Raw genomic sequence first — 27980 nt, 5'->3', positions numbered from 1 at the left:
CTTGGGTTTCTTATTTTCAGGGCCTGTTGACATGGACAATGCATAAGGTGAAATCAGCTCCTTGGTTCTTGTTAGAGAGATGGGAGGTGATCGGGTTGAAACAGATGACCTGTGGTTGGATACTGAGCTTTCAGATTTTCCAAGTCTTGAAGGCAAGGTACCACTGCCACAATTTGGGTACAGTGTTGGACTGAGCTGGAGCGCCTGGGTCGGCAGATTAGCACGAGGGAGAGGGGAGGACCCCAGTTTGGGAAGAGAGGCAGAGCTAGCACTGGAGACAGGGGTTGAAAGAGGAGTTGAAAGGTTCTGCCCCTGGCCACCCAGCTGTGGGGCTGCTCTCTTGGATCTGTTTATCAGGTTTGAAAGAGCTGGGGAAGGATGGAAACATTTCTCTGGAGAGGAGAGCATGGCTCTTTGGTTAGTGGGAGGAGACAGAGAAGATAATGCAGAGGAGGCTGATGTAGGATGTATGTGAATATTCCTGGGCTTTTCTGGGCCCCTGAGGTCAACATCGTGTTTGCCCTTCAAAGAAACAGGAGGAACACTTGGTGGAACAGGAGGAAGTCTTGCAGAACTGGATGTATCAGTCTGTAGCAGGGAGAGTGTTGGGTTGCTCTTCAAAGAAGTGGGTGACATTTTTCCTACATTCAAAGAAATGAGGCTGCTACTGTCATGTTTTGTGGGAGAAAGGGAGCATGCCTGAGAAAGGGGAGTAGATTTGGCCAGAAAAGGTAAGTGGAAGGATTGCTGCCTAAGTTCGGAAACCTGGTGTTCCCCCTGCTCTGGAGACCCTGCTCTCAGGGAGCAACTAGAGAGAGATTTCTTAGGTGTGGGTGGGGTTTGTTTTGCTTTTTGATCAAGAGTGAGTGTGGAAGAAGCCAGAGAGTTAAGAGAGAAAGTGGGACAGGATGCAGGGGAAAAGGGTCTTTGGTGAGAAGGATTTGACTTGAGGATGGCAGTGAGAAGAGAAAGCCGGGAGGGCACTGGGGATTTCACCCCTGACTTTGAGAGATTTCCACTAGATGACACTTGGCTACTGATAGTGGAAGAAGAGCCATGGAAAGAGGAGGTAAATGGTTTTGGACTTGGAGAGAGTGAATGCGTGACAATACGGACTGGTATGTATGAGGCCGAATTTGACTTCAGAGAAGCACTGGAGGATGGTGAAGGAGAAGTGGTTCCTGAGCTTTCTCTGGGGCTAAGGACGTGCGAACTTAAAGTTGTTGTCTTCTTCAGAACTTCAGATGCCAGTCCAGGTTTCTGATCTGCTGCACTCGGACTGGATAAATTAGAACCTGATAACTGAGTGGAATGGGGAAACTGTAACGTCGAGGAGGTGCCCTTCGATGCAAAAAAGGGTGAAGAGTGAGCAGAAGTTTGAAAATACGTAGCTGTTTCTTCCACCAAGGCCCCACTGACATCCAGCCTCCTAGTGTGGAATTCCTCTAGCACAGAGGCTCCGTCGAGGTTAACTGGGTCAGGTGGCGTTTTCTGATTAGTTGGAGAAACAAAGGAGAAAGCAGGTGGTTTACAGGCAAGCTGCTCAGAGGTAGTGGGAGAAGTTAACTAGAGGAAAGAGAAATAGACAGATTGTAATAGGAGATTACTTGTGAAACTATCAAAATATTCTTGTCACTTGTGTGTTTAATGCAAACAGTCCTATTAGTTTACACAAAACAGGCCCCTTAAACCTCCATAAAAATGGAAGAAATTCTGTTTTGCAAATGAGGCATTGCTCATTGCTTTAAATTTGAAATAAAATATAAATAAACTGTGAAGTGTTACATATTATGCCTCATTTATTCCCTGTAAGGACATTAATATAAAATTGTATATGGATGTTTCCATTTGGAAAATAATTCACTGACAAAATCTAAAATAGTTATCTTGACTTGGAATTGTGTGACTTGAAAAGATTTAAATCACCATCAAAGTAAGTTTCAGACTTCACTTTGAAAACTGAAATAGATTTTCTTCCATTGTAAAAATATAATAGTATATAATACAATAATATAATAATACAATGACTACAATAATATAATAATGATTACAATCCCTAAAAGTTTAACATGCTTAAAATGTTTAAAATTCTAAAAACTTGAGGTACTTCTACATGTTGTACAAGTTAAAAAAATGACCAGAACTCAAAAGATGCAGCACCCAACATCAACAAGATCAACATCAACAATGATAAATTGAGATAGTGAAAGCAAGGCTTGAAATAAGAGAGCAAAAAACATGTTCCCTAATTATTTGCCGGAATGAACATTTAATAAATGATATGGCTTCTACTGGAAAAAGATAGGTATGCTTTCATATCAAAAGAAGCCAGAGTATTTTACAAATGTAATCTGCCTTAAACAATGCAACCCACCAATCACCTGCCATATTAAAAACAAAACAAAACAAAATGAGAAAGAAGAAAGAAAGAAAGAAAGAAAGAAAGAAAGAAAGAAAGAAAGAAAGAAAGAAAGAAAGAAAGAAAGAAAGAAAAGAAAGAAAGAAAAGAAAGAAAGAAAAGAGAGGGAGGGAGGGAGGAAGGAAGAAAGAAACGATCATTTTCAAGAGAGTCTGTAAGGGCCTGTGAAATAACTGGGTGTATGTACTCTTGTGCTATTTTAAAGATCATCCAGTACTTTAAGACAGTACTAAAGACAAATGCTAAAATTATAAATGATTCGAAGCCAAATCTTTAAACACAGGTCTCCCTGCAAAATTATTTCTTTGATTCTATCAACTTATAAGAGAATTTAGGAAATATCAGTTATTCAAAATGCTAATATTTGTTAAATGATATTATACTATATAATATCTTATTGTATATACTATATATTGCCTTACATGGAAAGAAAATATATGACCCAACAATTAAACTTAGCAAAAGCCTGGTTTACAAATTCAGTAAAAGATATTTCTTGATTTTTTTTGTAATATGTTAAGTGTCCATCAGATCTACTGTAAAGATTTTCATATCATATACTTTTGAATCCTAAAAATATTTAAAACTGATAAATGCAAACAACTCACCCTAACCTTCTAAGTTTCAAGTAAACATACCTAAAATAGACCTTTCTTTTTATGTGTAAATTCATATGTGTACTTGCAACGCAGAATTCTTGTTACACAATTAATATTTGAATACATTGGCATTACCCAGAATATCTGAAAATCAGGGATAATTTGATAATCAAGCAGAATTCAATCAAATTGAGAAAGAAGCTTAACAATTCCCTCACATCAGCTTTACTTAGAAACAATTCTGCTTAGCCAGTGTTCATATAACTGATTCATGTGATTAGACATAAGTGAAAGTTCTTCTGTGATTATTTCCAATGATTGCGCTCTTCTCACAAAAAGAATGAAGAAATTTCAAGACTGTGTAGGGTGTCTTTGCATGTTATGCTATAGTTTTTGGTAAAGAATTTTGTAAATTAATAACAACAGTCACAAAATTCCATTCCCTTTTCAGTAATATTTCCAGATAACTTCAATTTATACAACAAATTCATTAATTCATCCAGATTATCCATGAAATTATGATGTTAAAATCATAAGGCTATAATTTTGAAGGTCTCATTCAGAAGAAAAAACTGTTCCCTTCAACTTTCTCAAGACTATGGCTTCTAATTACCAAACATTCTACTGTAGTGAGTCATATTCTACCTAATATAAATAATTCCATTTTGTTGCACTTTTGAATAGTTGATTATTGAAGAACTTCTAAGAAAACAACCCTGAAAAGTCTAAGAATGTTTGTTGTGTTTGTATTAACCTACATACATTTTTATTGTATTCTCCTATTCAATATATTAACAAGTATTTGCAATATATTTGTTTCTAATTTGCAAATACAGCAGATGTTACCCTAATTTACATTAATTAAAAAATACAGCACCATACTTTTATAAAATTCCCAGGAGTGAAGAATTATTTTTTTAATGAAAAAGATTCATTTTCCTAAATTCCTCTCAATGGGCTAAAAAAAAAAAAAGTAGTTAAAGACATGAATAACTTTGTGCAGAAAGAAAGAATGTATACCTCTCAAATGCTCAGTCAGCTCAGAATAGGTCCTTCATTTACCACTACCCTATAGATCCTTTACCAGTGATAATTAACTTCTCTAATGATGTCTACAAATTTCTATCCCTTCATCCTCTTCCATTATAACATCTTGTTTTGTTTTCTAGGTTTGTTAATGATGCTCTAATTCCTTCTCCTCAAGGCTATTCTCTGTCTTCCTCATCATTTATTTCTAACGTGATCTTTGTTGATCTCTTTGCTTTAAACACCTCTCCAAAGCTACCTTCAACTATGTTCTCCAATTCACAGCCTTCTTCTGATTCCTTGAGTTCCCTTACCATATACTTCTTCCAAAGTTATTCCTAACTTCTTCTTCTAGAAAGACTATCCTGAATTCTGGAATACATTCACAATAATCTCAGTAAGAGAAGATTCTTATAGTGTTCTGCTCTCATCAAGTGGATGATCTGAATGCTAAATCCACTCTTGGATCCTGTATAACAGAAGCCACCAGTTATTCTAACAACCAATCTCTCTTGTGGAGCTGTTATAATTTTAGTCAACCTAAATTAAGTGCTTCCGTATATATTCAATTTTTTCTAATGAGTCTTAGATTCCAAAGCATCTGAATAAAAGCAAGAGTGATTGATCTGCTGTCTGAATAGTTCCCAAGATTAGGATGGCACAAGAAATTGATCCATATAGTAGAGCTCTTGCTCCTAAATCTGTACAGCCATGCAAGGTAAAAACTTTAGATTCCATTTTGAGCTTATATGCAGTAATTACATTAAAACACCTTGGCCTCCTAAACACACCTATTTATGGGTCATCTCACTAATGAACACTCGTAATATCACTGGGCAGATAGATTCTCAGCCTTTCAAACCTTAACAATTTAAATAATATTTCTGGTATTTCTACCTCTAGTTGCACTCCCATTTAACCTAGCATTAGAGCAACTTTTTAAAATCTAATCAGAGCACACCTACACTCAAGATGTCATCAAAACTTTCTCCATGTATAATGTGAACTAAGTAACTTCCTTCATGACAGAGTCCCTCTCTCATCTCATCTTTCTCATCTCCTACTATTTTCCATCTCAGGTTTTAGAAATACTTTGTTCAATCTCAACCTTCCGGCCAGTATTGTCAACATTATAGCCACCTTGTTCTTTTTCTAATCCACTTGCCAAATCTTTAATTTTAAATCAATCCTGCTGCCATTATGCTCCTACACCTAATCTACTTAAAGCGGCTATGAAAATAATAATAATAACAAAGGGCTTCCCGGGAAGATGGTCAAGTAGGAAGATCCTAGGCTCACTTTATCCCAGGGATACACCTAGATAACACCCACATCAGTGTCAATAACCCAGAAAAAGACCTGACGACTGGCAGAACAGACTCTCCACAGCTAATTGTAGAGAACAGGCCACACCAAAGAGATTAGGGAAAGTAGAGACACAGTTGGGAGCCAAACTGACCCAGGGGACTGTCCTTAGAGGGAGGGACACCATGAGTGCTGAGAGGGGAAAGGAGCAGACCCCATACCACGTGCCCTGGGCACAACGTACTTGCAGTGGGAAGAAAAATCCCCATAATATCTGGCTTTGAAAACTAGGAAGCCTAACTTCAGGAGTGCTTACAATCAGAGGGGCTTGACACCTGGAAATTTAAGAATCAGCAGGCTCAGCTCTGGGAGAACAGAAAAACAATAGGAAACTGAGTTCCAACCCTTAAAGAGACAGCACAACAAATAGCCCTGCTTAGACACAGCATAAAAGCAGCAGTTTGAAAAATGCCTGGAGTTGGGATGCCTAGGTGGCTCCCACCTAGTTAGTGTCCCACCTAGGTTAAGTGTCTGACTCTCAATTTTGGCTCAGGTCATGATCTCATGGTTTTGTAAGATTGAGCCCCAAATCAGGCTCTGCACTGCCAGTACAGAGCCTGCTTGGGATTCTCTTTCCCTCTCTCTCACTGCCCTTCTCCTGCATGCTCTTTCTGAAGATAAATAAACTTTTTTTTTAATTTAAATAAAGAAAAAGAAAGATTCCTGGGGTACACAGATTTGCTTACTAATCTCAGAGCATGTGCTGGAGGGGTAGGTATCTTTAGGAGACACCTCTAAAAACAAAAGAGCCTACCCCCCAGCCTACATACAGGGATATGTGCAGGAACCAGCATAGAACCAACACTATCCACCTAGCTCACTAACAGGATGCCCCACCCTCCTGCTCTTCTGCAAACTCACCTCATCCAACATGCTCTTGGAGGGAGGCCATGCAAAGCCATGTTACAAGCATGGCAGTGTGAAAGCAGCCTTGAAAGGAGCCAGCACCACCTCAAAATGCCTCCTTCCCCAGGGATGGGGAAGAAAATCACACACAACATTCAACTCTGGCCATAACAATGGGCTGGAGGCAGATATCTTCTCTAAGTGCAGGCAATGCCCATCAACAAAGCTTTGCAGAGAATAACACAGCAAAAGCACCCTGCTATTTAGTACCACCACAGCACTGGCAAGTGTCTTGTCAGACTCAACTCAAGCCCAAGGCAACACCAGACCAACCCACTAACAACATAGGGGCCTAATTCTGCCCACAACAGGCAAAGAGAGCCTTTGAAAATGACTAAGCTGAAGGCTCAGCCACAATAGTAGGGGAACATGCAACATATATAAAAGACACTTCTGAATTTCCAGGTTCTGGTGAACAAGGGACACTGCACTGTAGGTCACTGCAGGGCCTCTTTTTCTCAAGGCCACTACTTTCAAGACTAGGAGACTTATAGCCAACTTTGCTAACACAGAGAAACAGACAGAGAGTTAGACAAAATGAGGAGACAGAGGAATATATCCCAAATGAAAAAAACAGGACAAAATCACAGCAAGAGAGCTAAATAAAACAGAGATAAATAATATGCTTAACAGAGAATTTAAAGTAATGGTCATAAAGACTGTCACTGAACTTGAGAAAAAAGTGGAGGATCTCATTGTGACCCTCCACAAAAAGACAGAAAATATAAACAGTAACCAGAGATGAAGAACTCAATAACTATAATTGAAAGTACATTAGAGGGAATAAATAGTGGACAAGAAGAAGTAAGAAGCACAGATCAGCAACCTGGAAGAAGAGTAATGGAAAGCAATCAAGCTGACCAAGAGAGAGAAAAAATAATAGTAATAATAAATGAAAATAGATTAAACGAACTCAGCGACACTATCAAGCATAATAACATTCACATTATAGGGAACCCAGAAGGAGCAGAGAAAGAAAAGAAGAAAGAAAATTAACTTGAAGAAATAACAGCTGAAAACTTTCCAGATCTGGGAGAGGAAACAGAAACTCAGATCAAGGAGATACAGACAGACCCCCAAAAAATTAACCGAAGGAGGCCTACACCAAGACACATAGTAATTAAAATGGCAAAAAGTAGTGATAAAGAGAGAATTTCAAAAGCAGTAAGAGAAAAGAAAACAGTTATGTATGAGAGAGACCCCATAAAGCTATCAGTGGATTTTTCAGCAGAAATGTTGCAGGCCAGAAAAGAGTGGCATGATATATTCCAAGTGCTGAAAGGAAATAAAACCCTACAACCAACGATATTCTATCCAGCAAAGCTATCATTCAGAATAGATAGAGAGATAGAGTTTCCCAGACAAACAAAAGTTAAAGGAATTCATTACGACTAAACCAGCCTTAGAAGAAATATAAAGGGGACTCTTTGAGTGGAAAGGAAAGATATAAGTAGGAGTAAGAAAAGCTGGAAGCACAAAAGCAATAAAATTAAGTATATCTATAAAAAGCAGTCAAGGGATTAACAGAAAAAGGGATGTGAAGTATGACACCATATACCTAAGATGTGGGGGTGGGGGTGGGGGTGGGGAGAGAAGTAGAAATTTAGTGCTTTTGCAATGGGTGCAAACTTAAGCCACCATCAAATTAATATAGACTCTATATGTATTTAGATGTTATATATAATTCTAATGGTAACCACAAAGCGAAAACTGGTAACAGATACACAGAAAATAAAGAGAAAGGAATCCAAGCATACCACTAAAGAAAACCAGCAAACCATGAGAGCAGAGAGCAAGGGAAGAAAGAAACAGAGAAGAATTATGAAAACAACCATAAAACAAGTAACAAATGGCAATGAGTATGAACCTAACAATAATTATTTTGTTTGTAAATGGACTAAACACTCCAATCAAAAGACATAGGGTAATGGAATGGATAAAAAAACAAAAATAATAAGATACCTAGGAATAAACTTAACCAAGGAGGTGAAAAACCTGTACTCTGAAAACTGCAAAACAGTGATAAAAGAAACAGGTGACCCAAAGAAATGGAAAGACCTTCCACGCTCTTGGGTCAGAAGAACAAATATTGTTAAATGTCTATACTACCCAAAACAATCTACAGATTTAATGCAACCCCTATCAAAATACCAATAGAATGTTTTACAAAACTAGAGCAAATAATCTTAAAATTTGTATTGAACCACAAAAGACCCTGAATAGCCAAAGCAATATTGAAAAAGAACAAAACTAGAAGTATCACAATCTCAGATATCAAGATATACTACAAAGTAGTAGTACTCAAAACAGTATGGCACTGGCACAAAAATAAACACATGAATCTAAAAGAACAGGATAGAGAGCCCAGAAATAAACTCACAATTATATGACCAGCTAATCTTCAACAAAGGAGGCAAGAGTGGGAAATGGGAAAAAGACAGTCTCTTCAACAAATCGTGTTTGTAAAACAGGACAGCTACATGCAAAAGAATGAAACTGGACACTTTCTCACACCTACACAAAAATTTACTCAAAATGGATTAATGACCCAAAACCATGAAAATTCTAGAAGAGAGCACAGGTAGTCATTACTCTGGCATTGGCCATAGCAACATTTTTCTAGAGGTATCTCCTGAGGCAAGGGAAATAAAAGCAAAAATGAACTATTGGGACTACATAAAAATAAAAAGCTTCTGCAAAGGAAAGGAAAGGAAATAATCAACAAAACTAACTTACAGCCTATGGAATGTGAGAAGATAATTGAAAATGATATATCTGATAGGGGGTTAGGATCCAGAAAATATATATAAAGAACTTATACAACTCAACACCAAAAAAAAGCCAATTAAAAATGGGCAGAAGGCATACACAGATATTTCTCCAACACATCCAGACGTATGAAAAAATGCTCCACATCACTCATATCATGGAAATTCAAATCAAAACCACCATAACATATCACCCCATACCTGTCAGAATGGCTAAAATCAAAAACACGAGAAAAAAGAAGTGTTGCTGAGGACTGGAAAAAAAGAAACTCTCATGCACTGTTGGTAGGAATGCAAACTGGTACAGTCACTGTGAAAAACAGTATAAAAGTCTCTCAAAAACTTAAAAATAAAACCAGCATATGATCCAGTAATTCTACTACTGGTTATTTACCCAGAGAATATGAGAACACTAAATGCAAAAGATAAATGCACGTCTATGTTTATTGCAGCATTATTTATAGTAGACAAATTATAGAAGCAGCCCAAATGTCCACTGATAGATAGATGAATGGATAGAGAAGAAGTGGTACACACACACACACACACGCACACACACGAATATTATTCAGCCACAAAAAAGAATGAAATCTTGCCATTTGCAAGAAGACATGGATGGATGGAACAACATGGAACATGGATGGATCTAGAGGGTATAATGCTAAGTGAAATAAGTGATTTCACTCATACGTGGAATTTAAGAAACAAGACAAACCAACAACAAAAAAAAGAGATAATAAAAAAGAAAAAACAGACTCTGAACTACAGAGAACAAATTTCTCCCAGAGGGGAGAAAGTAGGGCTGGGGAGACTGGGGGATGGGTGAAATAGGTGAAATAGATTAAGAGTACACTTATCATATGAGCTCTGAATAATGTTTAGAATTGTAGAATCACTGTACCGCTCGCCCAAAACTAATATAACACTGCACATTAATTATACTGGAATGTAAAAAAAAAAAAAAAAACAATGGAGAAAAAAAGAAATAAAAAATAACACAGCCCTTTTGATTGGCAGGGCCACTGCACTTGACCTAGGAACTTGTCCCTTATGCAGATATCAGCCTAGAGTGGAACTGAATTCCCTGAACCTGTGCAGAGGAAGGCATCTTTCTCTCACATATGAGCTAGAAGGCACTTTAGATTGTCATCATAAAGTTAAGGTCTTACAGTCTCAACTGGGCCCTGTGCCTCTCAGTATTTTGTTGTTGTTGTTGTTGTTGTTGTTGTTGTTTTCTTTTGTTTTGTCCTCAGCTTCCCATCCTGCCCTGAACAACAGGTCTTCCAAAAGTTAACACTCTCCATAAACCCTGTTCTCACCACTCCTCTTGTACTCAATAGATGACCTAGATTCACTTTCTCCAAGGAAAACTGAGATTAACAGGAAAATCTATTGTTTTCTACACCTATTCTTATTCATTCTCCTTCCTTCTAAGGGAAAATGTTGACTTTTCAATTGTTTAAAAGGTAAATTTTCCCTGTGTACTCTGAATCACAGCAGCTCTTGCCTTCTTTGGAATCTTTTTTCATCAGTTATGCCCCTTGTGCTACGTAGCCATCCTTTTTCCTTTTTATTAGCTGTCTCATTTGTCTCATAAATATAAAGCAGAATGCTTCCAAACTTTAAAAACATAGTAATAAATATTATGCGGTAGATTATAAAAATGCCCCAGATTCTCTACTCTTTTCATAAAAAAGGCAAAGTCCTCCTTTCCCACCCGCCTCCATCTCAACTGGCCTTAAGACTTGTTTTGGCCAGTGGGACATTAGCAAATGTGACACAAGAAGCAATGGCTTGAAAGACACAAATGCCTTGGAGCTTAGTGGCTTGCTGAGGACAGAACATCTCCATGACGTGAATGCGCCCAGGCTGGTCTACCGGAGGATACAAAACCACATCTCAGCTAACCAGCTACCAGCTGACCGAGCAGCCAATTGCAGACAAGTGAACCACAGCAAAGATTAGCTGACCCTATCACAGATACGCAGAACCACCCACCTGAACACAGCCAAACTTCTGACCTGTAGATATTTGAGCCAAATAAATGTTAGCTGTTTGAAAACACTACATTTTGCTTAGTTTGTTATGCAGCAAATGCTAACTGATAAAAACATGTGCACACACGTGCACCAAGAGTTTTGTGGATCCTGCATATCCCTTCATTTCAGACCCATGTTGTTTTCTTCTGACACCTGTACCATACAGTCACTGTATTGATTTCCTTACTTCACCCAACACACCTTAAAGAGACTTCCTAACGAGCCCCACCCTTTTATTATCCCTGCCTCTTTTCAAAGGAGCAGAATCCATGACTTGCTTCTAATAGAATGTGGCAAAGGTGAAGGCATTTTTCAGATGTAATTAAAGTCCCTGGTCAGCTGGCTTTAAGTTAACCGACAGATTATCCTGTGTAAGCATGACCTCATTAAGTGAGCTCTTTAATTTTTTAAGTTTATTAATTTATTTTGAGAGAGACAGAGGCAGCTTAAGTGGGAGAGGGGCAGAAGCAGAGGGGGAGACAGAGAAGCCCAAGCAGGCTCCGCACTGTCAGCATGAAGTCCAATGGTGGGACTCGAACTCGGGAAACCATAAGATCACGACCTGTGTTGAAACCAAGAGTCAGACGCTTCACAGATGCGCCCAAATGAACTCTTTAAAAGAGGGTCAAAAGTTTAGAGATTACAGTGTCAGAGATTTGCTTTCTCATTGTCAGCTTTAAGAAGTAAGTTCCCATGAGTTCTACAGCCTCTAGGAAAAGAATTCTGCCAATAACAAGAGGGAGTTGAGGAGCAGATCCTTCCCTTGCAGGGCCTCCACATGAGAGGGCGGCCTGATCCCTTAACTTCAAACTCAGGAGGCCCTGAGCAAGGAACAGGTTCAGCTGTGCACAGACTTCTGACTACGGAAGCCTTGAGACAATAAATAGTATTTTATTAAAGCCAATAAATTTACGGTCATCTGTTATGCAGCAATAGAAAACTAACACACTTCCCAATGACCTCTAAAGAGTTTTTATCCCCTACTCTTCCACAGGAACTGTTATCACCAATGTCTACAGTGATTTTTTTTTTTTCTATGCCCAAGAGGCACTAGGGCAAAACAAATGCCTTATCGTTTCTGAGTTCTCTATAGAATCTGACCTCCTATCTCTCTCTCCTTTTTAAAGCTGTTTTATCTGTGGCTTTTATTTCATCACTGTCTCCTACTTTATCTCCTGTCTTCTGATGAGTCCTTTCCAGAGTCCTTGTCTTCTTCTACCCGCTTCTTATAAGTTGGCACTTCCCTGGTTGTTCGCACTATCTGAAATGTCCAGGCCCTAGGTATCTGCCAAGAAAACTTGTATTCATCATTCACATTGGGCTTCTACAGTGTGAACCTTCCTGATGGTGCGGGCTGATCTAGGCATCCTCCCCCTGAATCTCCCCTTGTTCCTAGAACGTGTTCCTTTTCATTGTCATTGTTTTCAGGTGCATCTTTTTCAAATCCCCTGAAGGCAGGTCCTGTCTTTTACAATTAATTCCCTTACTCTCCTGTACCTGGCATATTACCTTCATGCAGGAATGAAGAAACAAAGTGTCTAGTGGATATAAGAACAGAATGACAGACTGCTAGGACCTAGAGTCTCATCACCTTTCTTTGAAGAAAGCCTCATCAGTGACTGTCCCTCCTTGTTCTTTTTTTATTATTTTTTTAATGTTTATTTAATTTTGAGAGAGAATGAGAGAGAGACAGCGTGTGAGCAGGTGAGGGGTAGAGAGAGAGGGAGACACAGAATCCAAGGCAGGGTCCAGCCTCCAAGCTATCAGCACTGGACCCAATGGGGGTTCAAACTCATGAACTGTGAGATCATGACCTGAACCAAAGTCAGGAGCTTAACCGACTGAGCCACCCATGCTGCTCTGCTCTAGACTCTGATTAGTGAAGATGAGCAGAGGAAGGGGAGAACAGGGACTCTGACATCCGGTTCAGTCTTTATTTCACCAACAAGGAAAAAAATTGAATTCTGACATCAACAAGTCAGGAGACACTCCTGTTAATAGGAGCCATCAACTTTCTGCTGGAATCGTCAAAGCAACTTGATTTTCCATTAATGTGCTTTCTCTGCCCCTTAGGCTAATGGCACAATTGATCTCATCCAGAGGAAACAACCTGCTACCACTGGGGGATCTCAAGGGTTCTGCCAGCACAGAGCAGATTAAAGCCTGGGGGCATAAGGAAAGCTTCTATGTCTAATGCCCTAGCCAAATAATTTGTTGTAATCTCTTTTCCATGGATCCATAAAATCTAGGTACTTAATAAATATGCATGCCAGTGTCCTAATTTCCCACACTTTTATGTAAGAACATCCTTTATTTAACCTCAGCCAGTTTTTTTACCTCATTTTCCATGTCTTCTCCTTTGTTCTTATGCCCAAACTACAGTTGAACCAATATAAAACCTCTGCCTCCTTACAAGTTCCTTACCCTGCACCCCCAAACACGCTGCCATCTCAAATTCTTTATTTTTTATTTCTTTTGAGAGAGACGGAGAGAGAGTGCAAGTGAGAGAGGGGCAGAGAGAGAGGGGGACAGAGGATCAGAAGCAGGCTCTGTGCTGACAGCAGAGAGCCTGACATGGGGCTTGAACTCATGAACCTGCCTGCTAGGTCATGACCTGAGCAGAAGTCGAATACTTAACTGACTGCGTCATCCAGGGGCCCCTCTCAAACTTCTTAAATATAGTAAATCACCTGTGGAGAACATACCACGAGCCAGGCACTGTTCTAGGCACATTACATATATTATCTCATTTAATCTTCACAAAGGAGGTTGATATCATGACCCCATTTTACGAATGAGGAAACTAAGGTTTAAGATTCCAAGTGACTGTCCAGAGGAGCATGGCCAGTATGATGCCTCTGTCATTCCTGCCTTCCCATACCATCTCTCCAGTACATGGTCTCCTTTCCTTACCATCTATCCCTATCTTAGCTGCATTTCTGTCCCTATCACCCCCCTCATACTGCTCTCCTTAAGGTCACCAAATGACCTTCTGATTCCCAGATTTAATAGGCTTTGAGGGTCCTACTTTATCTGACCTTGTTTTGTATTTTATTTTTCCTCATGCATTATTTATAATATTTTATTTTTTTAATTTATTTGATGTTGTTTATAGGCTATTCTTTTTGTTCAACATCCCTCCAGCTTTCATTGCATGAAACCCCTTTCTGCAACTTCCTTTGTCACCTCAGTCCCTGTCATTGGCTTCTAGTCTTTCATAGACCCTTCACATTTTGCTCTTTCCTGGTTTGTATCTTGTTTGTTTTAGAGAGAGAGAGAGCACAAGTGGGAAAAAGGGGCAGAGAGAGAGAGAGAGAGAGAGAGAGAGAGAGAGAGAGAGAATATGAAGCAGGCTCCAGGCTCAGAGCAAAGCCCAATGCAGGCCTCAATCCCACAACCCCAGGATCATGACCTGAGCTGAAAGCAAGAGTCGGGCGCTCAACTGACTGAACCACCCAGGCGCCCCTTTCCTGGTTTGTATCTTATGTCTTTTTGTTCTACATTCTTTCCATGAGTAAATACCTCCACCCTCATCAATTTATACAGCAAAATCTCCAGTCCCGCATTCCTCTTCTGTTTTCCAGATTCATACTTCCAGCTCCTTCCTAGGGAATCATGCTGTGCCACCAAGGCATCACAAACTCTGCATCAGATGTCTTATCTCTTGCTATCCCTTCCCAAGACCTATTACATTTCCCTTAACTAATGATATCAGCATTCATCCAATTTCCCTGATTATAAATTTCGTTCATCCTTGATTTTTCCCATATATGTCAATGAAAAATGCTTACCCTGTAAGTTCTTTTTTTAATTCCCACTGTTTGCCTCAGCTACAGGCTTTATCATATGTCTTTCAGCCAAACCACTGTTTGTTATGTGTATATTCACTTCTCTGTTAACTCTTAATACTATCCCTAGGTAAGACGATTCTTAGACTTTTATATCATCATTCAAGATGTCAACACTCAAAAATATTACTCTTTCTTTCTGAATTTTATTTGAGAGGATTTTAATTCAATTGCTTATTTTATACAGCATTTTTACTTTTGACCTACACTTTAAAGTTTTTAATTGTCTAGTGATTTTTTTTAACATAATGTGCTTTTATTTAAACATGCCACTTCAGTGAAAGTATTTGGGATATAAATATATTCAACCCAATATTTATATTCACTATATTCATGATAATATAATAATCACTATAGGGAACAACATGTTTAATAAAAATGGATTTAACATGGACTTTTACCTCTAAAGACTTTACAATCTGCTAGGGGAGATAAGGTATGCACCTAAATAGTTATAATACATGCTGAAATAAGATAATTGTTATAAAAGATGTACCAAAAGAAAAAAAGACAAAAAGAAAAAGCTATCAGAATCATATTGAGGGAGAGTTTATTCTGACTCAGAGAACCAAAGCTGACTTCATGAAGGGGTCAATATCTGTGCAAGGACTCCAAAGCTGTGAATACTTAAATATTTATTCCTTTTACACACCTTACTGAACCTCACCTATGTGAAAGACACTGTAGTAAGTGCTGGAAACACAGAAATAAATGAGATAGAGCTTGACTTAAGTTGTTCTCTGCCTACTGAGGAAGAAAAAATAATGTGTCATTACAACACAGCGAAAAGGAGTTATAATAGAGATTTTCTAAAAAGGCTAAAAATATATATGGAAAGTGGAAGAGGTGCTCCTTCTGCTGAGCTTAGTGTTAAGTAGCCCAGGCCAAAACGGAGATGGGTCTGGGGAAGAAATAAGCTTTACAAAGAGGAATCAGGGGCTCAGGGATGGAAAGCTACGAAGTGTGTACTCTTGTGATAGTTCAGAAGAACCGAGGAAGAGAAGTACAAGATGTGAACAGAAAATGACATCTAAGCTAGTTTCTTGAAAAGGCAAAAGCCAAACCAGGAACTGAAGGCATTTTTTAGGATAGCTTAATAAATTGTTGCTAATAGTGCTAATTTGTAGACAGTTCTATACATGGGTTCATTTTTACCAGTTAATTCACTTAAATGACTACATTTCTGATTGAAAAATTGACGTTGTTGGCATGAAGTAATCCAATCAGGATATTCTTTAGAGTTGTTGTTCCTACTACTGACTACATTAAAATACTGAATGCCTTCTTTGGTGCCTGGATCATTGTAAATGATGTAAACATTTGTGGGTAACAGTTACCTTATTTCATCTTATTTTTATTTGATGATGTTCTACTATTCATCACTCAAATGGATAATTATAGGAAATGGAAACAGGAACAATGGCTATTCCCAAACTTTCCAAGGTCTACTATTCCTCCATTAGTGGTAACCGTAATTTTCAGCCACTACTGGTGAATTAGGTTGAACTTTGCCTTTTCATTAGGAGCTTTGATATCATGAACTATAACCTACTGCAAAATAATATATTTTGGAAAAAAGATCCCAAGGTATGTATCCAGTCTCTAGTTTGACTTATATATATTTGATCACATAAAAACAAGTTAAATGACCAACTCAGGGGGAAAAAATCTAACAATTGGGGGAAGGAGTGAATCAAAAATCCAAAAATTGCTTCATTAAGAGTATTTTCTTTGTTTTCTTCTATTTTTTATCATCATGCCCTTATGTTCTTCTTCACAGGGGCCAGATAAAATTACCCTCCCCTGACTATGAGAGCCCCCATGTCTACAACTTGGTGATTCCATCATCTTTCCTGAGGCAAGAAAGAAATGTTTAAGCCTAACACTGCTTACTGAGAATATGTTTAATTATATAATTAGAACATTTCCAATCATTGAGAATAAATTTTGAGAGGAAATAAATGTTTTAGTCCAGTAGACCAAGATGGGGGTACCCTACTGAGAGTCTTCTACCACGAAAGAGTAGCCTAAGGATACTGGATACTTAAAAGTGACATAAATTAAGCATCAGGAAGTCAGTGAAAGCTGCAGAAATGAAGATAGGGTGACACCCAAATAAGATGCCTACTCTACAATTATGCATAGGTCCTATCAGCCCCAAAGGGCCAACTCACCAATAAAAATGTTCTCCCAACTACTTTGAGATGCTTGCAAGTGCCTTGTCTAACAGATCCTAAATAGGACATCATGATACTGACTCCTGCTTTACAAAAGAGAACTTTGCATCCACTATCCACTCCCAAAGCCAGCCTTTGCATTCCTGACATTCTACTTAGGCCTTGTCAAAACCATTTTATAATTTCATTATGACAATTAGCCAGCCAATGGCAAATCTTTCATATTTTTCCCTTCAAAATCCCTCTCTATCCACCTCCTTTCTTTCATGCCTGTCACAGAAATGGGTCTTAAATAGGTTCTCCATCTTAAAGGAACTCTTCAATTTTGCTGCTAAGTTTTGGGGTGGAATCTTCTCCCCATTTCGCTGAGGCAAGCCCTGCACTGGTGGGTTCCAGGACTACAACAGATTCTCTCCATAAGACACACAGGTGAGATTTCTTTTTTCTTACACACTCTTATTTCCTAGCCTGTCCTTTTACTACTCTTTCAGCAGTTTAAAAGTAATGTGTCTACATCTGATATTCAATTGATGTCTTCCCACAGGATCTTTCTCCTATCTGAAGTATGCTTTTGGATGCAGCCAGCTAACCCAGCTCTGTCTCCTAAGAAAGTCCCAGTATCAACCTCTTCCAAGAATTATTCAAAAGTAAGAGATAACATTCCCCCAGATCCACTCCAGCTGAATATTTTACATTTTCTCTTCAGCCAATTCGCAGTACAATTATATAATCTTTTTTGTCTTATGAATTAATTATCTATATTTACTCTGATGATTTATGATCTTGGGATTTTGGTTTTTTAGTATCTTTTCTCTTTGAGAGTTTTATTTGCTTCAAACAGGAAGGCCTTTGCAGACAGCCTAGGATAAAGAGTACGTAAACATTTTCTTTTATTCTATGACAAGAAGAAAAACCTACCTGCCCATGCTTTTGTGGAGGGGCAATCCCATGAGACATTTCAGGATGTGATGGGGCCTGGAGGTCTGTCCCCCGTGTTTTGGGACGTACCACATCAGAGGCCAGAGTGGAGGAAATTGCTAGAGACTTGGGCCGAGAAGCTGTGGTGCCCATCCCTCCAGGGGGGCCTTGTTCACCTTTTCCACTGGTAGATTCATCTTCCCCTTCCGAGTCCACAACAAAGACATATTCAGCTTTAAAGAGGTCACTTTGCTGCATTCCTTGAAGTTCGTTTGCTTTGAGTCCCCTTCCTTGTGAAATATTTTCACTGACCTCTGAAGGATAAATCAATGTTCCTTGGTCTCTCTCCCGTTGGCTCCCAGCATTCAAGGTCAAGTACTCATTGGAATCAGACTGTAATTAATGTAGAGACATAAAAGCATTGACATTGGTTTGACACTGGCTTCTGTTTTGCCTCTACTCTTAAAAGTTTAACCTGCTTATGATTTCCAAAGACTAGAATTTTTAGGAATATATTTAAAAATCAGGTTGACTTAGGAGAGACTGGATTGAAATTAATGGCTTACTTTTTTTCAAAAAAAAAATTTAATGTTTATTTTTATTTTTGAGAGAGAGAGACAGAGACAGAGCACAAACTCAGGAGGGGCCGAGAGGTAGATACAGAATCTGAAGGAGATTCCAGGCTCTGAGTTGTCAGCACAGAGCCCAGTGCGGAGCTTGAGCCACAAACCATGAGATCATGACCCAAGCTGAAGTCGATTAAGTTGACACTTAATCAACTGAGCCACCCAGGCACCCCTGAAGTTAATGGCTTACTTTTACTAGCCCGGTTGTCTGTCCTAGTCCAAGCCCAAACAACTTCAAGCTCAGAATCAATATCAAGTAAACCTGCTTTAAAATAAATCATGATATAATTTCTTAAAAAGAAATAGAGATAGCAATGTTTCCCATGAAGGCATTCATGAAACAAATGGGCGTTGGTCAAGTGTTTAGTTAATGGTCAGGCAAAACCTGTATAAGTCAGAGAGAAAGGAAACCCCACTGAAAGTTCCTGAAATAGTACAAATCTCTCTGAAAGTCTGAGAGGAAAAATAAAACTAGAACACAATGTGTAGGTATTCAAACAAAACAATCTAAACTAATTGGGAGGAACTCAAGAATCAGACACCAGGAAAAAAAAGTATTTTTAGTACAAAGTATTTTTCACCACTGTTTTATTTTGTAATTCTAATCTTTTCCCATCCAATTTTTTTATGAGTACAGAGAGGGTTTACAAGACCAAAGTACGATAGCTTTATCAAACTATCAAGCATCTTTTTTAAAATGATAGCTGTACTGTACATTAAGATTGTATTTAAAAGACCCAACGTTTATTTTCTTGGCTTTGATAACCATGCTGTGGTCACTATCCTTTTCTTTGCAACATTTCTTTAGGTCTAAAATTACTGCAGAATAAAAAATAATAAAGAAGACACTAAATAAACTAAAATAAATGAAATTTCAACTGTGGTAGTAAACTTAACGTGCTATTATATGCATATATATCATATGTGTAAAAATAGAAGTCAAACTACTGATTATATATAACTAAAAAGGTGATTTTATATACCCACTGTACATTTCTCAGCTGATGATAATTTAGTCAAGATAAACATAAATTGCTTCTGATTAGGATTTCTCTGACAATGGTCATTTCATATATTAAATTATAATGCTATACAATAATAAAAACCCAAATTAGAAAGAAGTTTAAATTAAATGTAAAAGGATTCAGGAGCGCCTGGGTGGCTCAGACAGTTAAGCATCTGACTCTTGATTGTCAGCTCAGGTCATGATCTCACGGTTTGTGGGATTGAGCCCCAAGGTGGGCTCCATGCTGACAGTGCAGAGCCTGCTTGAGATTCTCTCTCCCTCTCTCTCTCTGCTCCTCCCCTGTTCGTTCTCTCTCTTTATCACAATAAATAAACTTTTAAGAAAATTAAGGATTCAGAGACAGATTGCTTATTATAAAAAGTAACAATAACTAAAAAGATGGCAAAAATTGAACTAGTCTTTGAAAACCTTATTAGTGATCTAAAATAATTCCCTTCCCCATAGTCCATCATTCTCTATTCCTTTAGTTTGATGTACTTTTATACAGCTTTATCATTATCTGAGATTTCATTATATGCTTTTCACTTTGTTTATTGTATGCTTTCCCAATAATGAGTTACAGGAGTTGACTTTATTAATTCAGAATCCACTACACCAAACACATAATGAGTTCAGTAAACAGTGGTTGAATATATAAATTATCAAGGGGTTATTTAGCCTGCCCTATTATAATATTGAACTATTTAAAAAATAGGAAGAAAAATCTTGAATATTCTAAAGATATAGTTGTGTGCATTTCAGTGCAATCAGCAAATAAATATCAATGTCTCAGGAAGCTCTGGAAGTTTGCAACCAAGATTAATATATATGTCCACAGTCATCTCATATGCTCATAGCACCTATAACAAAGGATCCCATAACTATGTGTGTGTGTGTGTACATATTTGAGAACTCTTAGAGAGAAATTTCCTGGACATTCCAATTGTCGTGTGTAGGATCTCCATGAAATAATGTGGCCTTAATGGTCTTTGAAATAAGGCAGTAGCATTGAAAAATCTCAGGATCACAGATATATTTATAGCTTTCTAGATAAGGTGTTTTCATACACCCAAGGTGAATCAGATTATTTTGCCCCTTTTTAGTGAATCAAGAACACCACAAAATCCCCCAGTCACATTTTATTCATAGTAAGACAGTATTAAAATACATTTTTTTAAGTAGGTTCCACACCCATCATGGAGCCCAACACAGGGCTTGAAATCAGGACCCTGAGATCAAGACCTGAGGTGAGATCAAGAGTTGAACACTTAACCAACTGAGCCACCCAGGCACCCCTTAAATATATTTTTTAAAGAGAAAGGGTTTTTTAGCCAAACTGTCATTGTGCTAACACAAGTCATTATCAGGGTGTTTTTGTCTGTTTTAATTTTATTTCAAGTTTTGGTCTCATTTTGGATAAGCATAATCAGTGTATAAATACAATTTTATAACCTATGTTGTTGCTTACTATTATAAAGTTAATACTTTCCATGGAATTACATAATCACTATAATTATAACCTTGTAAAAGTAATTTATTATCATATTCTTAATTTTTTTCTGATTATTAGCTATTAGACTATTTTTATTTTTCCCTAATTGTTTTCCTAAATGACATTTTTCTGCCTTTGTACTATTTCCTTAAAATATATTTCTTTTTTTTATGTTTATTTATTTACTTTTTGAGAGAGAGAGAGAGAGAGAGAGAGAGAGCAAGCCAGGGATGGGCAGAGAGAGAGAGGAAGAGAGAGAATCCCAACCAGGCTTTGCACTGTCAGCTCAGAACCCAATGAAGGGATCAAGCTCATAAACTGTGAGATCATGACCTGAGCCGAAACCAAGAGCCAGATGCTCAAGCAATTGAGCCACCCAGGCTAACTACAGGTCAGGCTAACTATAGGCTAACTACAGGCTAACTAGCCAGGCCACCAGGCTAACTACATTTCTAAGAGTTAGTTATTGAAAATTATGACAGTTTTAAAACTATGGATAAGGGCTTTCCACCAAAGTTGTATAAATTCATAGAGCTAGCTGCAAAGCATGAGCATGCCAATACCTTCACAACTGTCCCAGTACTGGATATGACACTTTTTAAATTTTGCTGATTTATTGCATGTAAAACAATAATGTCTCACCATTTTATTTTGTATTTTCTATCAAGATAAATTCAAACTTCTTGGGAAATTTTGTTTTTATTATTTTAAGACATGTTTGGGAGAAGGGAAAATGCCAGGAGGCAGAATGTGTCATGTGAATAGCAAAGAACAGGGTGTCAACTCATGAGTTGAGAATAGTGTATTAGAGAGAAGCAGGGGTATGATAATGTTTCAGTTTCTATTACACACTTATATTTTTAGTCAACCTTACATTTCACAGACATCTCACTTTATGCAAAGGAAATAAACATTCATACAAATTTCCAAGTCATTATTATGGACAATTGAATGTTTAATATAAAGTTGCTTAATATAAAAAAAAAGAATAAAAGTAATCCTACCCTATTTACAGTTTCTGGATTCTTATCACTTGGTTCCTCAGGAATTTTAACAAGGAATTTAGAGGTGTCAGCCAACTTAGAGTGGGTTGGTAGTCTTCTGACAGTGGGGACAAAAGTGAAGATCAGAGGTTTGGCTTCAGAATCACCAGAAGAGACCTATGAGACATGTAATAAATTAGACCTTCAGTCCTGTCAAAGCTTTATCTTGACTTTGTTTTCTATACCCCATGATATTTATCTCAGTTATTTTGATAAATTGCCTATTGTCCTGTGGTCATGTGTATGGTTGCCAAAAAAAAAACCAGCTATAAAAACAGTCACAGTGGATCAGATCCCCCCCTTTTTTTTATGATTCCATTTATCAGAGAAAGCAGTACAACCCCAGAAAGATTCTGTTGTAGGGGGATGGCAACAAAACAGTAGATTGGCTAGGTGGTCTTTTGGAATATTATAGGGCACTTCTACCTCAGTAGGATCATCACAAACACAGCATCTAGTCTGTTTCAAAATTGATTTTTATTCATTTAACCCCGGGTTGACGGTTTCAATTTGACTCATAATCACAACCATGCAAGAAACTTCCAACATGTATCACTAATGAGAATACTAAAAACTGGATTTAAAATTGAAAGAATGCTTTTTTAGCGATTAGAACACCAATGTCTCTCCTTGAGGACATACTTTCTCTTTCATTCATGCTTTAATAATTCAAGAATCATTGTGTTTATTTTTTTAATTTATTTAAATTTTAGTTAACATACAGTACTATATTGGTTTTAGAAGTAGTTTTCAGGGATTCATCATTTACAGACAACACCCAGTGCTCATCACAAATGCCCTCCTTAGTACCCATCACCCATCTAGCCCATCTCCCCACCACTTCCCCTCCATCAACCTTCAGTTGTTTCTTAATATCCACATATGAGTGAAATTGTATGGTATTTGTCTTTCTCTGATTGACTTATTTTGCTTAGCATAATACATTCTAGTTCCATCCATGTCATTGCAAATGGCAAGATTTCATTCTTTTAGATGGCTGAGTAATATTCCACTGTGTGTGTGTGTGTGTGTGTGTGTGTGTGTGTGTGTCACATTTTCTTTATCAATTCATCAGTCAATGGACATTTGGGCTTTCTCCATAATTTGGCTATTGTTGATAATGCTGCTGTAACATTAGGGTGCATGTATCCCTTCAAATCTGTATTTTTGTATCCTTTGGGTAAATATCTAATAGTGCAATTGCTGGATTGTAGGGTAGTTCTATCTTTAGTTTTCTGAGGAACCTCTATATTGTTCCCCAGAGTGGCTGCACCAGAATGATTGTGTTTACTATTTGTTGTGTGGCAGGAACTCAAGGAGCTAGGGATGCCATAATGAATAAGAAATAGTCAGTAGACCACACACAAGAAGAGAAAAGGGGATGCACAAACCACTAAGGGAAAAGTGTTGAGCGGTGCCTGCCTACCCAATCTAGGAAGCTCTGTAAAAGGCAACACCTGAAATTTGGTCCCAGGGAAGAGGAAGATAAGGATATCCCAGGCTAAGAAAACCAGATGACTGAAATCATGGAAGGGCAGCAGCAGTGGGGGGTACATATCAAACTTGGATTCTGTCTGATTGACAACAAAGAACAATTACAGCACCGTAGATTGGGAAATGAAGTAGTCACATTAGAATTTTAGATAGATAACTCTGGGTTTTTGTTCCACATTTTATTTATTTTTGAGAGAGTGCAAGCAGTGGAGGGGCAGAGGATCTGAAGTGGGTCTGTGCTGACAGCAGAGAGCCCAATGAGGGGCTTGAACTCATGAACTGCAAGATCATGACCCAAGCCGAAGTCAGACGCACACCCACCTAGGTGCCCCCAATAACTCTGGTTTTAAAAGACATGTGACTAGTGACAAGCACAGAAAACCAAGAGCAATAGATTGAGGACTAAATGAAAGGGAAAAAGAGAAGATGCAGCTGTAAATTTCTCTTTCTAGAAATCTGGATAAAGAGTAAAGAGGGAGGTTGAGAGGAGTTAGTGAGGGAAGAAGAGTCAAAGAGGTGCCTCTGCTGGCATGTAATAGGGTGGACCTGAACATGTCTGTAGACTTGGAAAAGGAGCCAGAAGAGAAGGAAAGCAAAACAAGATCCTGGAGGAAGCAGGCAAAATATGTTAAGAGAATGGGAGAAGGAACATGGCCTCCTTTGAGTCCAGAGAAAATGAATGAAGATACAGAAAATCTCACGAATGTGGTGCAGTGGTGGAAGCAGAAAGGTGGCATAATCAACACTGATGGTAAAATCAACCTCATCTAATCAGAGTAACACTGCCCCTCGGCTACCTCCATGCCTCTGTCACAAGAAATATGATACACCCCGGCAGGACCCTCACTTTCCTCTCCCTTTAAACTGTGCCTACTTTCTGTGCCTTGGACCTCTCAGGCTTCATTGTGGCCTTCCCTTTAACCCCATCCATGTCAGCCCCTATGAGGAACCCAGGCTGGAGTCATCCCACAATTCCTGTGTGCTATGCACACCCCCTCATTCTTTTCCCATCTGTGCCCCATCCCAATTCATGAAGTATTTCTACCACACACATTCTGAAATTCAGTCAGCCATCATACAATCTCCCATGTCCTTAAGCTCTTCTCAATCCTCACTCTAATCAAACCACTGCTTCCTCTGAAGGGCTCTGTCTCTAAGAAGCTTGTTCAATGGTTGCTATTTTCCCTCACACTGGACCTGGAAGTACAAGAGTGTCCTCCTCACTCCCCTTTACTACTTCCAGACCATTCTTCTTTCCTCCTACCTAGAAACTTCCAGATGTGAATCTCATGTCAAGAGTCTATACCACTCATGACCTCTCATCTTCACTGTCATCTGCCCACACCCAAATTAAGCAAGCTCTTCTTTCTTTGAAGATTTAGTTCGTGGCGCAATTCCACTCCCTTTAACACTATGCTTTGCTTAATACCCAGTATCACAGCCCATGGGTAATTTTCCTCATATTGTGTTGACCTGGCCTCTGCTCCTTCTTGCCCCTCAATCCCTAGCCTCAACCAATAGCCACCAGCCCTCTGTAACGTCACATTTTCCATTCTCTGATCTCCACTTCTTTTCTTTCCACACCTCCCTCTCATACACCAGCTGCAACATTTCTCAGACCCCACCAGAAGGAAAATCTACTGATCCCTCCAACATTATGTTTTCCCATACTTCTTTTTTTATTTTAGCCAGCCTCAGTGACTGCGTTTACCCCATGCATACTCCTCAAGTGCCCTTCCCTCTCTCACATCATCCTTCCCATTTGGACAAATCACAGTCCTCACTAAATCTAATCTGCTACCTAATCTACCCCTTCACCACAAAGGTATGTAATTGGAAGAAATCACACAACTGTGCTTACCAGTTTCACTTCAAATTTATGACTCTGAGCCTCAAGCAGGCCCTTCAATGTTGCTCTATAAACATATTATAGTTCTATAGTCCATTCACTCTCCCACTTGCCTAGAAAACTCACACCCTCTCCTTTTTTCACACCCTCAATATCTTCTTCCATGGTCTAACTCTGACCCGATGACTTGGTTTCTTATTTCACTGAGATAACTAGAGCAGTCAGACAAGAATTTCCAAGGTCCCCATCACTACATCTACTCACCCACCCACATCCTTGTCTTTCGAGTGGCCTTCAGTCCTGCCACTATGATCCTACTAAAATCAACCCTCACTTGAGTATTATGCCTTCTACTTACTTTCAATTTTTCAACAAGGTCTTATTAAATGTCTACTAAATGCTAAGACATCACTCTAGGTGTTGGCGATGTAATGGTAAGCACACTAATAGAGTTTACATTCTTGTGGAGAAAGAAGTAAACAAAATAAATATGTAAAATATATATTACTTTCAATAGGCAGAAGCTATGAAGACTGGCTATAAGGCTATGGCAGTAACCCATGGGAGAGAAAATGGTAGGTTGAACTTGGGTTGTTGCAGTAATCACAATAAGAAATGTTAAGAGTCTGACTATATTTTAGTTTTTTTTAATTTTTTGTAACGTTTTATTTATTTTTGAGAGAGCATGAGTGGGGCAGGCACAGAGAGAGAGAGGGACAGAAGATCTGAAGTGGGATCTGTGCTATCAGCAACAAGTCCACCTGGGGCTCAAACTCAGGAATTGTGAGATCATGACCTAAGCCAAAGTCAGATGTTCAACCGACTGAGCCTCCTAGGTACCTTGGTTCTGGCTAGATTTCAAAGGAAAACTTAGAATTATCTTAAAAATTAGATGTGGGATATAAAAGATAGATAAGAATCAAGACATGTACAAAATTTTTGACCTGAATAACCACAAGAAATGAGATTTTATTCACTAAAATGGGGAAAACAACAGGTGAAGCTAGTCTGAGAATAAAGATCAAATGTAATATGCCAAATACAGATCCATGTAATATGCCAATACAGGAATTGTGGGTATGGAAGTCAAGTTTAAAGGAAAGTCTGTGCTAAAGATAAAATTATTAGGATTGTTAACTTGTACATGGTATTTAAAACCACAATACCAGAAGAGATCACCAAGGTAGTAAGCACAAATAGGAAAAGAAGAGGTCCAAGGTTGAAGCCTCCAGAGTTGGAACTCTAAGTTATCAAGCAGCTAAGGAAGAACTAGAAAAATTGACAGGGGATTTTAAGGAAAACAGAAAAGACTAGAATGTCATGGACAGCAATAGGAAAGATGCCTGACTATAAACAAAAGGAGAGACAGAATATGCCGAGGGCCCGTAGTAGTGAAGCAATTTGCTTGGACATTTGATATCTTCTCCAGGGATGTGTCAAACTACCCCTCACAGGAACAGGAAAAAACAATGGTAGCACTTACAGAGCTGGTGTTCAGAAGCAGTTTTGGCAAAAGGATGTTGTGAGCGTGAGGAAATTGAGGGTTCTAGTGAGAGTAGAGCAAGCGAACACCATAGAGTGAAGTTTGGAGAGGTACAGAAGAGGAACCCTCAGATTCAGGGGACCAGTGGTCTCTGACACTCAGAGACCAGATTTGATAACATGGTGAGTGTTGGGGAGAATGACTTGGGGTTAGAGTATGGTATGTGAGAGTTTAAGATTTAGATGTATGGTAATTCTGGACGATTATGTGGTCTAAGGCTTTGACCTTGAGACTGAGTATCTCAGAAGAAAAAAAAAACAGAAAAGGCACTGAGATTGGGAAGCTCAAGTAACTGTGAGACAAGAAGGTTGACAAAGTCATTCTGGTGAAAATGAAAGCCACCATGGATGACAAGACTGGACTGGACAGAGAGACTGAGAGCATGATGGCACTCAGTGAGCCTGGGGTCAGGAGGTACCTGGATCAGGCTATCTGACACACTAGATTATTAATAGGTATTTTCTTTGTGAGTATGTAATCAAAGAAAGAGAAGTGGATATCCTTACAGGAGATTTCACCCACGTTATATGTCTAATGAACTAACCGTAGGCCAGTTTATTATAGGGTACAGCTTTCTGATAACTAAAAATACTAAAACAGCCATGCCTTCTAAAAACAATTCTTTAGGGAATATAAAACACACAGACAAACATTTCTGAACCATCTCTCACTCTTTAACCTTCTTTTATGCCTTTAAAGATAGTTGTCATTATTCCCTCATTGCAATCATGTCAAAATTGCCAGGTTGCAACTAATCATCTGAAAATAATAAATCAATGCTCTCCTCTGTAGTGAGGAACATTAGATCCCTTGTGAGATTTGGGAAGCCCATTAGTCTTATCAGCAACAACAATATGACACA

General features: G+C 38.5%; 1 protein-coding gene across 1 annotated transcript in view; it reads right to left on the bottom strand.

The window, feature by feature from the left end:
• LOC102962699 (muscular LMNA interacting protein) overlaps window positions 1-27980 on the bottom strand; it is a 213548-nt gene that overhangs the window by 79479 nt on the left and 106089 nt on the right. Inside the window, exons 2-4 of the mRNA XM_042987606.1 lie at window positions 22194-22349; window positions 18066-18458; window positions 1-1566 (exon numbers count right to left, since the gene is read on the bottom strand). Coding sequence (XP_042843540.1) covers window positions 1-1566; window positions 18066-18458; window positions 22194-22349 — 2115 coding nt within the window. The remainder of the gene's footprint in view (window positions 1567-18065; window positions 18459-22193; window positions 22350-27980) is intronic.

Source organism: Panthera tigris, chromosome B2 (assembly GCF_018350195.1).
Source record: "Panthera tigris isolate Pti1 chromosome B2, P.tigris_Pti1_mat1.1, whole genome shotgun sequence".
In the NCBI taxonomy this organism is placed as follows: Eukaryota; Metazoa; Chordata; class Mammalia; order Carnivora; family Felidae; genus Panthera; species Panthera tigris.
Note: the sequence above shows the minus strand (reverse complement) of the source record. Positions and strands in the feature narration are given on the sequence as shown.